The 14,926-nt window shown below is 42.3% G+C and overlaps 1 protein-coding gene across 2 annotated transcripts in view; it reads right to left on the bottom strand.

The window, feature by feature from the left end:
• Positions 1-578: 578 nt before the first annotated feature.
• The window catches only part of RSU1 (Ras suppressor protein 1), a 187,738-nt gene continuing 173,390 nt past the window's right edge, over positions 579-14,926 (bottom strand). For both annotated transcript variants that reach the window (XM_034760354.1, XM_034760355.1), the window contains one exon: positions 579-858. In XM_034760354.1, coding sequence (XP_034616245.1) covers positions 756-858 — 103 coding nt within the window. In that variant the 3' untranslated portion in view covers positions 579-755. The remainder of the gene's footprint in view (positions 859-14,926) is intronic.

Here is a 14,926-nt window from a genome sequence, read left to right as displayed (position 1 = left end):
ACAACAATTTCTTCAAATGAGAATGTTTTCTTCCAAATATAGTGTTTGGCAGCTGGCAGCCCTTCATAGAGATAATGTTTTTTTGTCTCCCCTCTCCCCAATTTAAAAACAATCTTCAGTGGAAAAAAGTGTGACACACCAATATGAGAAAAAAGTGAAACTGATTAAAATATATCACTTCTTAGACAGAAGGCTTTACATTTTAACTAACTTGTATCACAGACAAAATGCCATAGTACAACTAAAAATGAAAATAAGTAACAGGAAACTAGGCTATGTATATTTCCCAAGAATATTACCTTATTTTTTTAAATTCTACTGAAGAATGCAACACAATACAAATAAAGATTTTATTAAAATCACTTGTAATATTATATGATGTATAACTAATTTATGTACTTGTGCAGGAAAACTTATAATAAAGCATAACAGGACATGTGATATATGTGAACAGAAAATATTTCATATTGTTTTTCATATACATATAAATATAAAAGTTAAAAATGGTGTCTGACAGTGATATACGAATTGGCAACATGGTTTTAGTAGTAATTAGGAGAATGTATAATATTGTATTCCTTAAGCAAGGTCTTAAAAGCAGTGCATTTGGCAGATTGGTGTTGATTGAAGAGAGTCTTTGCTTTCTTATAAAATGAGTAACAGCATTTCTTCAGTAAACATTTAGAAATATTTTAGGCACATGCAGGAAAAAAAGAAGAAAAAAAGCCTTAAAAACGCTGGCACATGCCAGTGACTTATTTGTTCTTTGCTGCCAGAGGTTTACGACTGATCTTCTTTGACTTATCATTGTTCTTCTTTGGAGGTTCGGGGTTTGCCTGCATGTGTCTGCCATAGAGACTGCAAAGAAATGAGACAAAAACATTTGTGATACCATCATAACATATGGGCTTTCAACCAACTGCACATTACACAATGCATTTAGTTACTGAAGCTCAAGAAAGCAGAGGGTCATTAGTTTATTTTATCTGTATATGCTTGAAATTCATATTAGACTTTAAGCTGCAGTACAGGTGAAAACATTAGTTTTCTCTGACTCATCAGGAGGTTGGCACTAGGAAAAACGGAGTTTAAAAACTGTAAAGGCAAAAATCAGTTTTGCCTTCAGAAAACGGCAACCTTTATATAGCACAGTTATGGAATAAAGGCTCAGAGTATGTGTATTTAAGTTAACAGTGACAAAAATTGGGTTGAACTGGAGAGATAGAGTACCCATTTACGGCACAGTGAGCATCACACCTAACCAGAAAACCCAAGGGCTTGATAATGTGACAGAGAGCAATGGTGTCAGAGTCTTCTCTGTCTGTTCACACATGATTGATAGTAGTGGGATAGCTACCAACACATCAATGCCACATTAATAAGTACCACTGATTAAATGTTGACAAAGTATCCAACAATTAAGATGGCTAGCATTCACAGCAAAGCTAAATAGACTAAATGTCAGAGAAGATTTAACTAAACATCAGATAATTAACAGATAATTTATGAATAATCCTGATTAAACTTCATTGAAAGCCTACTCAAAATAACTACAGCTCAAATTTAACTTCCCTTATTGACACAAACTGCTTTTTAGAGACATTTTCTGAAGGGATGTCAGTGTGTCTAGAGGGGAAAGTATCCTGAGCTTTGCTTTCTCTAAGGCTTGGTCACACTACAGAGTTAAGTTGACATAAGGCAGCTTATATCAACCTAAATATGTCAGTATCTACACTACAGCCTTGCTCCTGCCGATGTAAGTGCCCTACTACACTGACATAACTCCACCTCCATGAGAGGCGTAGGGCTTATGTCGATGTAGTTATGGTCATGCAACCTCTCTATAAATACTGTGTTCCTTACATTGGCTGTCATTCTTGTCAATTTCATGTCTCCACTGGAGCCGTGAAATTGACAAGAAAGTCAGCTCCTGGCTCCCCACCTGAGCTGCTGCTGGGTCTCTGCTCCAAGCCGGGCTGCCACCTAGGCTCCCTGCTGGGAGCCTTGCTGCCCCCATACCCCCAGGATCCCGCTTCCCGCCTGAAGCACGGCAGCTGGCCGGACTTCAGGTGCAGCTCTCTGGGAGTGGGAAGGTGGGAAGTGCCAGGGGGGCAGTTGTACTTTCAGATGTGGGGGACTGAGACCTGGCGCTCAGCTCCCCCCCCCCACTGCCCCTTTTCAGTTGGTGGAAGTGCTCCTTGTGAGGGAGCGACAGAAGGAGGGTAGTGTGCACAACAGCCACCACAGTAATTAAGTTTGTAGTTTAGACACGACCCATCTAGTTGTACAAACACATGGAACGATGACACTACTGAAATCCCTCTGAAAGGTGTCCCCGAATAATACCTCAGTATCACTCTGCTGTCTCAGTGGCTATCCCAACCAAGTTTGACACTAACTTTTTGAAATTAACGTGCTCCTTAACTCAAAGTTACCTTCAGTGACATTTCCCATGAACAGAATGAATGGCACTATGGTAAGCGATAGGGTCACATATTCCCAGAATGAAGCTAAGAGCATCCTATTGCAAGATGTTCACTGGTAATGTTAGAGAGTTTCAGCTGGCCTGACCAGTAAAATGTACCCTCAATTCATTAATGTCATACAGTGTATCTGATACGTATCATGGAAGGTATCACTAGAAAACTAACACCACACTGATCATTAATATTCTTGTGTGGTGTATGCATGGTAAATGCCTGAGGAATCATAAAAATATGAAGAAAATGTGGAACTGAACTGCGTTTACTAGACGAGTCTGCGGAGTGGGTAAACTGGTTTCTCCCAGTCAAAGGACAGGCTGACACCTCCAGCTAGGTGTCAGAGTCAATTCACAATCACATGTCAAACAGCAGCTCATTTGCATTTCAGCAAACACCACTGGGGGAAATAAAGCAGCATGGAATTTCTTTTACCAGCAGTCTCCATGTCTTACTTCCTCACAGCTTGAATTAACTTTACTTTGGGGCTTGCCTTCAGAAGCATCCACTTCAAAGGTTCACTGGACCATAAAAGAGAGAGGCAAAGAATCCCAAGTTGTCTTTCACCTAAGACGACAAAGGAACCGAGCACGTTGGACTTTGTGGGAGCTTCTGACCAGAGGGTGGCCAGCTTCTTGCTGGAAGGTAGTATGGTAAAAATCTTACCTTGAAGCAAGACTGTAGTTTTGTTAAGTCTTGATCTCTAGAAAGTGATATTCACTTTTATTTGCTTGTAACCATTTCTAATTTTATCCCTCATACTTGAACTCACTTAAAATACTATCTCCTTTTGTTAAGAAACTTGTTTTACTTTTAATCTTAAGCTATCCAGTGCTGTGTGTGAACTGAAATTTGAATGGAAGGAGATACTCTTGTCAGGAGACACTCCAAGATAAAAATGAAAGAGCTGACTCTTTTGTGGCTACATGGAGCTGATCATCTGAAGCACATTAACAACAATTTTATGATGTTGAAAGTTACCAGCTGATAAATGGAAATACATGCTCAAATCTGCAAACACATATACTATGTTATACTATATACTATGTTTATAGCTATATACTGTTTTATTATTTAAGCTTGATTTCTGACGCTAAAGAAATTTTAACATGACCTTGGAGTGGAATATGAACATTTTTCATACATTACTTTTAATCCCATTTATTATAGTAGTGTCTAAGGACTAACCAAGAAAGGGGCCCAACTGCGCTAGGTGCTGTACAAACCCAAAGAGCATACAATCTGAATATTGAGAAACTCAACACTGGGCCCTCGCAGGGTTGAATTTAAACAGAATCCCTGGATCTGAGCCCCAAAACAACCAGAAAGTGCTTTTCTCACTATAGGCACTAAGAAGCAGAAGGGGATACAGGGGTCTAGGAGCATCACTGCACAGCTTTCTCTTCACCCTATCCTGCCCTCACAGCTTCTTCCATCAACTGACATTGGCTCAAGGTTGGGGGGAAGGGGGCTTTAGAGCTGTGGGGTCAGAAGAAGAGGAAGGAGGACTCTTAGGGCTTGGAGAAGGGAGAGGAAAGCTGGGAGACTGCTGAAGTAAGTTTTCCATGCGTTTCCCAGGCGGGGTTTCTGGAGGGGAAATCAGGATGGTATTTTCAAGTGTTGCATGTGGATTTTTGCGGGGGTGGATACTGGAGTCCACATTTTCTGTGCTTTGGGAACGTCTGATGTGTATTTTTCTTTTCTGAATGGCACTGCTGGAGTTATTTCACTTTTTTCCTTTTTCTTGTATAGTGGGAAGGCTGTAGTGTTAGGAATCTGTATACACTTTTTGTTAAGTATCTGAACTGGTTTCTGGCATGTTGCACAGAAGAAACTCACTAATAACTGGGGGAGACAGGGCCGGTTCTGGCTTTTTGGCCGCCCCAAACAAACAAACAAACAAAAAAAAGGGCGGCGCAGCCGGAGTGCAGGTGCAGGGGGATTGGCTGGGGGAGGGGGGTGGGAGAGCGGGCAGGAGAGAGAGAGAAAAGGGGGCGGCCAGGGCTACAGCAGGGGTGCTGCCACGCGGCCCCTCCCACTGCACCACCTCCTGCCGCGAGGGCTCCGCTCTGGTCGGCGGGGAGGGAAGGAAGAGGACTGCCCTGGTTCTCCGCGCCGCCGCCCCCTACAGGGCGGCCGGAGTGGAACAAGAACAAAAAACAAAAAACAAACAAACAAACAAAAAAGCGGCCGTGCCGCCCTAGGATTGGGCGGAATGCCGCCTCCAACAATCTGCCGCCCCAAGCACCAGCTTGCTCAGCTGGTGCCTGGAGCCGGTCCTGGGGGGAGACACCGCAAATTAATGCATTTGGCAAATCAGAAGTAAATGAACATATATTATTCATATTGTTTATCACGAAATGCATTTTCTCTCTTTTGAGAACTAACAATTGTAGTGTCATTTAATATACATGACAATATCTCATAACACTATGAAATGTCTTGTAGTACAGCTTGTGGGCTATAAACTAGCTGCTGAGAAGTGGGGGAAAGACTGCCTTTTTGGCACAAATTTTGAAGTTTGCAGATTGGCAGAATGTGGATTAGTGGGGGTTCCCCTGAGGTAAGGGTGTGTGTGTGTGTGTGTGCGCTTCATGCATGTTTCTGCTACGGAGAGGCTGGATTCTGACAGTGTTAGTATAAACAATGGAATTTTGTCAAAGGTCTAACTGGGCAACATTCTTTTTGATCGTTTGTCACGAAAACAGAAAAACTTAATTCAGTTGTAACATCTTTCTTCTCCCTTCCGCTATGTGTGGGAGTATTAAATTAGTAGTAGTACCTTATCTTAACTTGTAAGCTTTCCCTTTCATAAGACATTCCTTGTGCCCTTTCTTGTGTGAACCTAAAGCTTCCTTCGCAGAACCCACTCAGTTGGTGGGTTCCTTGGAGAAGTTTCAAGTAAGTTTCAGTTGCACATTGCTATCGCAGCTCAAGATATACTCCTTGAAAACTATCAAACTAACTAATCCTCTATGCACAGGGAGAACCAGGATCAGACATCTTCAGATTGTAGCAACTCTCCAGGGTAGGGATTGTCTCTTTTCTGCGTTTGTACAATACCCAATACAAGGAGGCCCATATCCCTGGTGTAACAACAACAACATGCAAAAAGAATAAATGGGTACACGTACACCTCAACCTAACAATACATTTGGGACACAATTTTGCCTTCTCGTATACTAGGGAAACTCCACTGGAGTCAGTGAAGACAGAACTGGGTCCCAGATGTTCATAATTTTCAGTGGGTTTAAGGAATACCACCAGAAGTCACTCATGGCTCCCCACTCAAAGCTACTGAACTGGGCTATTCAGAGGGCCTACCTATATGGATTAAAAGAAAATGAAACTCCATTTGGTTAGAATGGATCTGGGCTCCATTTAATCAATCCATGCAGTGATTTGGTACCTATTATAATGATACTGTGAGTACCCAGAGTTTGGAATGTTGAGTTTAAAGGTGCCCACTGTCTATGGGAATTGATCAGTAATCTGGCACACAGCTTTACATCTGGTAATCTGTAACATCATATGTTTACATGGATGTTGTATTTCTATGAGGAATTCTACATCCAAATCTCTGTCAACAAGCTAAAACTAAAGCATGAAATTTGGATTGCAAATACACACTTCAGACATCTGTAATTAGCCCATGCAGCAATTGTTATATATAGGTAATATATATAATAAACATTTTAACAATCTCTGGTGAACACAACTGTTTCCACATATACAAATATCACAAAACCCCACTGCATTTCCTATCTGCCCAACTGGAAGTAACAAATAAGAGCACTGTAGCTGCTACAGCAAAACTAACAATATCATGTGAGAAAGATTCTCATTAAACTTCATCATTCTGTCCTCTTTAATGATGCCTTTACTTAATAAAAATTCCCTAAGCAGTTGCAAGGATATTAGGCGAGGTCTTTGGTTATGTATCAGGGGTCTAAGCTGTCACGAGCAAGCATGCAGTTCAGGAGGTGCATTCCCAAGAGGAAAGAGCAAATACAGCTTTCTTGTAATAAATTCAGAGAGAATCAATAACTGCAGCTTGCTACATTACTTAAGCATTTAAGAAAGTAGGTGATCCTTCTAAATTAAACTACAAATTGCCAAATGTTGCAATTTACAGCATTAACTAACAGGCATGAATTAAAAGGCACTAACAGGCATGTAGTGTGAAAACACTGACTCTTATTAACATCTGTAACTTTAAAAAATAATTACTGTTTAAAATTCAAAGTTGGAAAATACTGTAAAAATTTTTTTTAAAATCACCATCAAAATAATTTCCCCCACGCCCTTTCTAGTCTACGTTACCTCCCTCAATAACTAAAAAGCTACATCTAAAGGCAGAGAGGGGAACAAGAACAAGCACAATCATAGCAAAAATGTATTAAACATACAAAGGAAATATCTAAATAGTTTGAGACCAGTCTCAGTTGATTTCAGAGTAAGGGTCAGAGTCTGACTTTCCCCTCCCTCTCCCCAAACAATATGTGTAGATCTGTGTTCATTGCAGATTGTTTTTTTAAAGGCTAAAAACATGTGGCATTAGAGGACAGCACATTCAGGTAAAAGATTTGGGGCCCTAAGCATTTCCAAAGATTCCAAAATATAGCCATGGGAAAATGCATTGCTTTGTCACTGTGTGGTGAAGGAACTATAGGGTTTTTTTTATGTAGAGTGCTATGAACATGCACAGTCACACACAATCCTGGGTGAAATACTATCATCAGGTACCGTATCGTAAAAGGTGAGAAAAACATGAACGATTCAGAATGCTGCTGCTTGTTGTAAATACACTGCTAGCTTCTCTAGTTTGTATGCAATGATTATTATAATTAATATCTTAGATACTGTAGCTAAATATTTACTTCAAAAGAACACACAACAACATTTCTCTCCCCCAGCCCCCAAGCAGGTTTTAGCCCTGCCTGTCACTGTTTCAGGATCTCCATGCTGCAAATGGGGCTGGCGTTTCCCTCTATGGGAGCTGCTACATTGCCAATGCTACCTCAAGGTAGCCCTTGTACTGGGAAGGAGACAAATCCAGAGAATGCAGTTCACCTTTGCAGTGTGTGAAAGACGGAATTTTTAACTACTTTGAAAATGTCTTAAAATTTGTTAATTTACCAATAACTGTTACGTTTATTAATTAGGTGACTGTTAAATTAACAATAAACGAACAAGTAATATGAAAATCTGGTTTCTTCACACATTCCAAAGTGAACTGCATTTCCTGTGTTCTAAGTAGGGAAGTTCAAATAATTAAAAAAGATTCACTTATTCAATTAATTTAGTTCACCCCTGTGTTTGCAAATGCTCTGAGAACAGATGGCAGAATTATCAGATGTATTCATTATTTGAAATTATTTGTGAATTTCTTCAGCAAATAATTCTTGGTATGCAGCTTGTTAGAGAACAGTTCACTGCGCATAATCAAAGCGCAGGCTGTGCTGGTTAAACAAGTCTTGTGGTGGTGTTTCTGCTTTGAGATTGGTTGGCTAATATCACTAAGCAACAATGAAGTGCTGCCAACATTATAACAAAGGGCTCCCACAAAGATGTTTCATCTCAGTCAGATACACATGATGTTTCCTGGATAAAATAATTTTCCCACCAAAACACGTCCATCAATTCCATACGCTTCCCTTCTCCAAATCCATCTGTCTTTCTACTCCATCACTCTTTCCCATTTCCCAACACCTTAGGTAGCTGCTCCATGTGTCTCCCTCTCCTGGCAGCTGTACTTCACCGCAGCACCAGTGATGGCACGCAGGTATCCTGCAACCTCAACTGCTAGTGGTAGTAGCAGATGCATTGTCCTGCACCTTCGGGCAGTGGCTTGGTTGTCAAGTAAGGAACAGGTAGATTGCCTATAGTGGGGAGCTGTCAAACCATGGTTCTATATGCGGTTTAGAGTACACATGGGCAACTGCTGTAGCTCTTGGAAGTGTCAGATCAATGGTCTTCCTCAAGGCTCAGTTCTTTCACTGATACTCTTCAATGTGCACATCACTGACCTGCCAGCTACATTCTCCCACAAGTTAATCTATGCGGACATCTGCTGCAGCTTCCTAGCTCAGTCCTCAGAAATTGACTAGGTCTTGAATGATGATATGAAGCTCATGGCAGACTACTGTAGTCGATGGCGCCCACAGCTGAGCTTTTCCAAGACGGTTTCTAGTGCATTTCATCTGCATAATGCAAGCCACGAGTTTAAAGTTTTCCTCAACAGCCAATGCATGCAGCATGCTCTAAACCCACTTTACTGCAATGGGACATTGGATAGGTCATTAATATACTGCAACCGCTTGAGGGAAGATGGCAGCCAAAGTCAGCGCTTGAAACAACGTGCTCAGAAAATTGACTGGTTCGATCTGGGGTGGAGCACCTGGATACTTAGAACATCAGCCCTTGCTATTCAACAGCAGAGTACTGTGTTCTTGTCTGTTGTCGCTCATCTCACATGAGGCTGGTTACTGTAGAGCTTAACAAAGCTAGGAGTATTGCTACTGGGGCTTTACAGGCAACTCTGTTGCCATGGCTACCAATACTTAGTAACTTAGCACGACCCTGTATTTGCCGTGAGAAGGTCTCTGTCATGCTGCTGGCTAAGAGCCATGAGAACAGCGACCTGCTTTTGTACGCAGGCCCCTTCAACCACCTGCCAGCTCATCTGTCTTCTAGACGACCTTTATGGTCATTTATGCCCCTACAGGACATGACAGTGGAATCTGCTTGGTGCGATGAGTGGTCAGTCATTAATCACTTTCTTGTCACTAACTCAACCATCTGTCCACCAGGATTTGATTTGCAAGTCACCTGTGGTCATCCCTGTACCGGTTTCGAGCAGGACAGACAACTGTGCAGCCAATCTCTCTCTTTAAATGGGGCTTTTCTAATGACCCGCAAAGCAGCTGAGGTCAACTTCAGTCTATGTCGCACATCCTTGCCGAGTGCCCACTGGCTTACAGTAACTCCTCACTTAAAGCTGTCCTGGTTAACGTGGTTACACTGCTGATCAATTCGGGAACATGCTCGTTTAAAGTTGTGCTCCCTTCTGATGTTGTTTGGCAGCCGCCTGCTTTGTCCACTGCTTGCAGGAAGAGCAGCCTGTTGCAGCTAGCTGGTGGGGGCTTGTAACCAGGGTGGACCGACAGCCCCCCCATCAGCACCCCGCTCCCTTAAGTTCCCTGTGTTGCAGCCACCCAGCAGGCTATCAATTAGCAGTTCAGTTGTCCCTCCCCCCACTGCCATGTGCTGCTCCTGCCCTCTACCTTGGAGCTGCTCCCAGAGACTCCTGCTTGCTGTGCAGGGGGAAGGGGGAGGCTGTCAGGGTGTCCCCCTCCCACCTGCTCCTGCAACCCGCTTACCCCTTCTCCATATAGAGCAGGGAGGGGACATGGACAGAGAGAGATAGAGAGAGCGCTTGGGGCAGCAGCTGCTGTCGCAACTTCCTGATCCTCTTAAAAAGACAATGCACTTAAGAGTGGGCCAGCTTACTTAAAGGGGCAGTGTGCATCTCTCTCTCTCCCCCACACACAAGGTGTGTGTCTGTCTCTGTCTGCTATGCTATCTCCCCTGCCTCCTGTTGGTGCTGCCTTGATGAGAGGCTACATTAACAACGTGTTAACCCTTGAGGGCTCAGCCAAGTGCTAATTTATCATTTAGCAGTAAGGTATTCCCTGGGAAATATCCCACCCTCTTCCACCCTCTAACTTCACCACCTCAACCAAGGTTCACAATCATCATATCTGTGAACAGTGTTCAACTGTTTGTTTAAAACGTATACTGTGTGTATATCTATATAACATATAGTTTTTTGTCTGGTGAAAAAAATTTCCCTGGAACCTAACCCTCCCTATTTACATTAATTCTTATGGGGAAATTGGATTCACTTAACATCATTTCGCTTAAAGTCGCATTTTTCAGGAACATAACTACACCGTTAAGCGAGGAGTTACTGTATTTTGACGGCGGGCTCTCCACCTGGCTTATGATGAGGCCATCACATGGCCGGGCATATTTCACACACACTGATTAGGGTTCTATAAAATGTTGGGTCTCATTTGGGTTTTGAGGTGGGCAAGATTCCTCTGACTCTAGACTACAAACAAAAGTGAAACCAACTAGCCTATTTACACAGTCCAAGCTAAACCAGAAGACACAAAGTAAATAAAAAGAAGAGTAAACTAGGTTTCTAAAATGTTACTTTTTAATAATACACTTTAAGGCCAGAAGGGACCATTGTGATCCTCTAGTCCAGAGGTCGGCAACCTTTTAGAAATGGTGTGCCGAGTCTTCATTTATTCACTCTACTTTAAGGATTCACGTGCGAGTAATACATTTTAACGTTTTTAGAAGATCTCTTTCTATAAGTCTATAATATATAACTAAACTATTGTTGTATGTAAAGTAAATAAGGTTTTTAAAATGTTTCAAGAAGCTTCATTTAAAATTAAATTAAAATGCAGAGCCCTCTGGGCCAGTGGCCAAGACCCGAGCAGTGTGAGTGCCACTGAAAATCAGCTCGCGTGCCGCCTTCGGCACACGTGCCATAGGTTGCCTACCCCTGCTCTAGTCTGACCTCCTGCCAACTCAGACCATTGGACTTTCCTGAATTAATTTCTGCTTCAAGTTCAATAGTTATGGTTGAACTACAGCATATATTTTAGAAAATGAGCCAAATTGGATCTAAAATTTTCCAGTGATGGAGAATCCACCATAACCGTCGGTAAGTTAATAAGCTGTCATTAGTAAGATAGGGAAGGAAACTTTTACTGGCTTGTGATGTTTAATCTGACTGTGATTTTAAGTAAATTGGAAACAGCAGCTTCGGGAAAGACTGATTTTATCCACAGTTCCTCGAGTTGATCTTTCTGTGTTAATCAATGTTAAACGTTTTTGTTAAAGAATTCCAAGAGGATGCTTTGCAATTCTTTTATAATAAAAAAGCCATCTTTTAATACCCTCTGAGTATAACACCTTTTTCAATTCTATACCTTAGATGGGCACCTTGACAGAGGAGCACTGTTGGAAGCTTATACAAAATCCCTTTAAAGAAAAAGAAACACACCAACAGTTGCAAAAATGAATAGTGATTCTGTGTGTTAAAGAGGCCTGAATTGCAGCAGATGGGTGCTCAGCACACACTGACATTTTCTGAAACTGCTGAGCACCCATGCTTTAAAAAAATCGGGCCTCTAAGGTGTATTGGGTTGGGCACCCAAAAATGGAGTCACTTGAAAATCTTGGCCAGTGTGTACAGCAAAATAGAAGAATGAAGGGGATCTCTATAAAACAATCAAATGAAGAAGCAGGATGCACTTATAAACTTAAAAAATGCTCCTCTTCCTGTTCTGTGAGCAGAAACCTAAATTAAGATTTCATTTAGAAAGTCTCTGACACTGACAAGATGTCCCCCAACAAATCCAGAATAGTCAAAAGGATGCCAGAAGGGGTTGTGGGCAGAGGGTTATCCTTCTCCACGTAAGGTAGCCTGACCCAAACTAGCTCAATTTTGAACAAGCATGAATCATAATTAGAAAATATTACTCATTTAGGCCCTACGTTTGCAAGTGGATCCACAATGGTGGCCCTCATTGCTCATACCAAGTCCCATTGACTATCCCATTCTGGCACAAGGGGCTGCTTATGCAATCCTGATTACTGGGCCCAGGATCTTAGATCTTTCTCAAAGCATGGAATATTTGTATAGGAAATTTTGCTTAGATCCTTTAGACATGTGCAACAATGGGCTAGACAGAGACATTGCTCCTATCTCCAAGTGAGGAGTGGCAGGTAACTGCAATAGCCCAAGAAAAGAATTGTGATATTCAGAATCATAACTCACTCCCTGGTTCGCCCCATGCTTCATGAGGGAAGCAATCTGCTACTGGCCAACACCAGGGTACTTCTCAGTCTGAGACAGTGCATCTGCTGGCCAGCCACCATCCTGCTCTGCATAGAAAGAAGAGGGAGTAGAGGCCGTGTGAAGCCTACTCTGCCGTCCATGTATAAGCTGGTGAAGCAGCCTGCCCAAGCAGTGGAGTAAGGAACATCTTACATCTCATTCTGTCTTTGCATGGGGCAAGTGACAGTCTCCCAATCTGTGAATATCTTACTATGGGTACATATCATTTATGTCCTCCACCCCTTCCATCTCTCGCTCTCTTCCCTAGTAGAATGCTTGCATTCATTTTAGAATATTCAAGTAATGGAGAAACTCAATGAGGTTTTTCTCTAAGCCCTTACTCCTGAGAATATGCATTGATGTCAGTGGGAATCTTAAAAGATGCCCCCCTTCCACAGCTTAAAATGTATTTTTCCATCCACATTTGATTAGGAGAAGGGTTTAGGCACCAGATACAGGTTTCACCCCCAAACTCTACAGGCCTGAAGGGGCTGAGATGTCCTTTTGCACAAGTGGCATCCTCTAATCAATGAACAAGAATGGGCGGAGCCAGAGGGGTCAGCTATTCTAGCAAGAGGCAGTGTAGGCCGTGGAGCAAAATGCATCTACAGGAAACAGTGCTTGTGACCGCTCTAGTGTGTGTTTTGTTTACTCAAAGTGATCTGTAGCATCACACCTGTGTTTTGTGTGTGCCTTTTACTGTCTGAGCATGCAGTATATAAAGCTGCACCCTGCACTGATTTATGTGGTTGGGACTATAGTCTGGGCCACTGACTTGAGATCAGAAACACCTGCCTGCTCTCAAACTAACCCTGGACAAACAATGAGCAAAAATACATAAAACATATTCAGACCTTCCCTGACCTAGTAAAAAACAGTCTTCTTTAACCCCCCCCTTACATTAATGCTGCTGTTCATGTTAAGCCCTTTCAATTTAAAACCAATAATTATATATATATATTTTTTAATGTTTCAGCAACTGATTTCAAGGTTCTTCATATAGTTTTTGGTAAAATGGCTAAGTACTAACTGAGTGGTTTTCTTTAAGTTATTCTATGGAAAGCAGTTATGCATTTCTTTCCCTCTAACTACAATGAGTTTACTGATACAAAGAAGAGACCAGGAACTCCAGGGATTTTCTACTATATGAACACAATTTTTTACAAAAAATAAAATCTCCTGGAATTAAACTGTGGTCGTGATGCTATATGGTGGGGCTGGTGGATCTCATTGCTTGTAGAAGAGGGAAAACTCACAATCCTTGGTGTTGGGACAGCTATGCTACTGGAAGAAAAGAAACTTTGGGTACCATAAAGTTGCCATAGTTGCTCCTATGTAATCCCTCTTCTGGCCACTTCTGGGCCATGGTTTGGATACTACTACTTCTGAGTGATCCCTAGCTCCTTTTCTTCACTAAGGAGTATGCAAGGGAACAAAATGAAGCAGAAAAGCCCTCAAATCCACAGAAGAGTGCAGCCATGCTGCTAGAACAGGGTTCTAAACAGAACTAGATAAGTTCATGGAGGATAGGTCCCTTAATGGCTATTGGCCAGGATGGGCAGGGATGGTGTCCGTAGCCTCTGTTTGTCAGAAGCTGGGAAAGGGCGACAGGAGATGGATCACTTGATGATTATCTGTTCTGTTCATTCCCTCTGGGTTACCTGGCATTGGTCACTGTTGGAAGACAGGATAGTGGGCTAGATTAACCTTTGGTCTGACCCAGTATGCCCATTCTTATGTAGAAGGTAGTGGCCCGACTAATTCATGTATTTGGAATGAATAGCTGTATGCAAGCAAAGGTCAGGGTAGTGCAGGTTTATATAGGCTTCCTAGAACGCATACTGGTTTTACTAGCCATGAGCCCCATCTCTGCCGAGCTGCTTCAAACTGCTCCCTCCAGGGGAACGTGTGTCTAATGCTATAAGTGCTTCTACCAGGATCATCTAACTGCAACTAAGGGGTTCCATGTTAGTGGGTGGAATTAGGGATCCCACTTTGCCTGTGACCTTGGTAGCAGAGGTGAACACTGCATAGATTCATAGAGTTTAAGGCCAGAAGGGACTAAGAGATCATCTACTCTGATCCCATTCATATCACAGGACAATACATTTCACCCAGTTGCCCCTAATTAAGCCCAACAACTTGTGTCTAGCTAAAGCTCATCTTTCAGAAAGGCAACCATTTCCCCCCCCCCCCCATACTCCAGTTCTATGGAAGAAGGAAGAGTGGGGAAACTGGAGGGTTTCCATTTTGGATTGATTTTTTTCCAACGAGGCTGCTTTAGCAATGCAAACATGGACTTTTGTTGTCTCTCTCATGAAATCCTTTCGTCAGGTTCCCAGCAGTGACCCTTTAACTCCATGCCATTGGTCCAAAACAGCCCAAGTGCATTGATCTCCAGGACACATGGCGAAACCCATCGTTGTGAGCAGGTGCTTGGGGAGAGTGAGGCAGATTAGTGTGGGGATTTTGTTTGTTTGCTTTTAGGGTTTATGGGCTATGTGGAGGAAGAGCATTGGTGAGA

The sequence above is a fragment of the Trachemys scripta genome, chromosome 2, assembly GCF_013100865.1.
Source record: "Trachemys scripta elegans isolate TJP31775 chromosome 2, CAS_Tse_1.0, whole genome shotgun sequence".
In the NCBI taxonomy this organism is placed as follows: Eukaryota; Metazoa; Chordata; order Testudines; family Emydidae; genus Trachemys; species Trachemys scripta.
The sequence above is the reverse complement of the archived record's forward strand: the minus strand, read 5'-3'. Positions and strand labels throughout refer to the sequence as shown.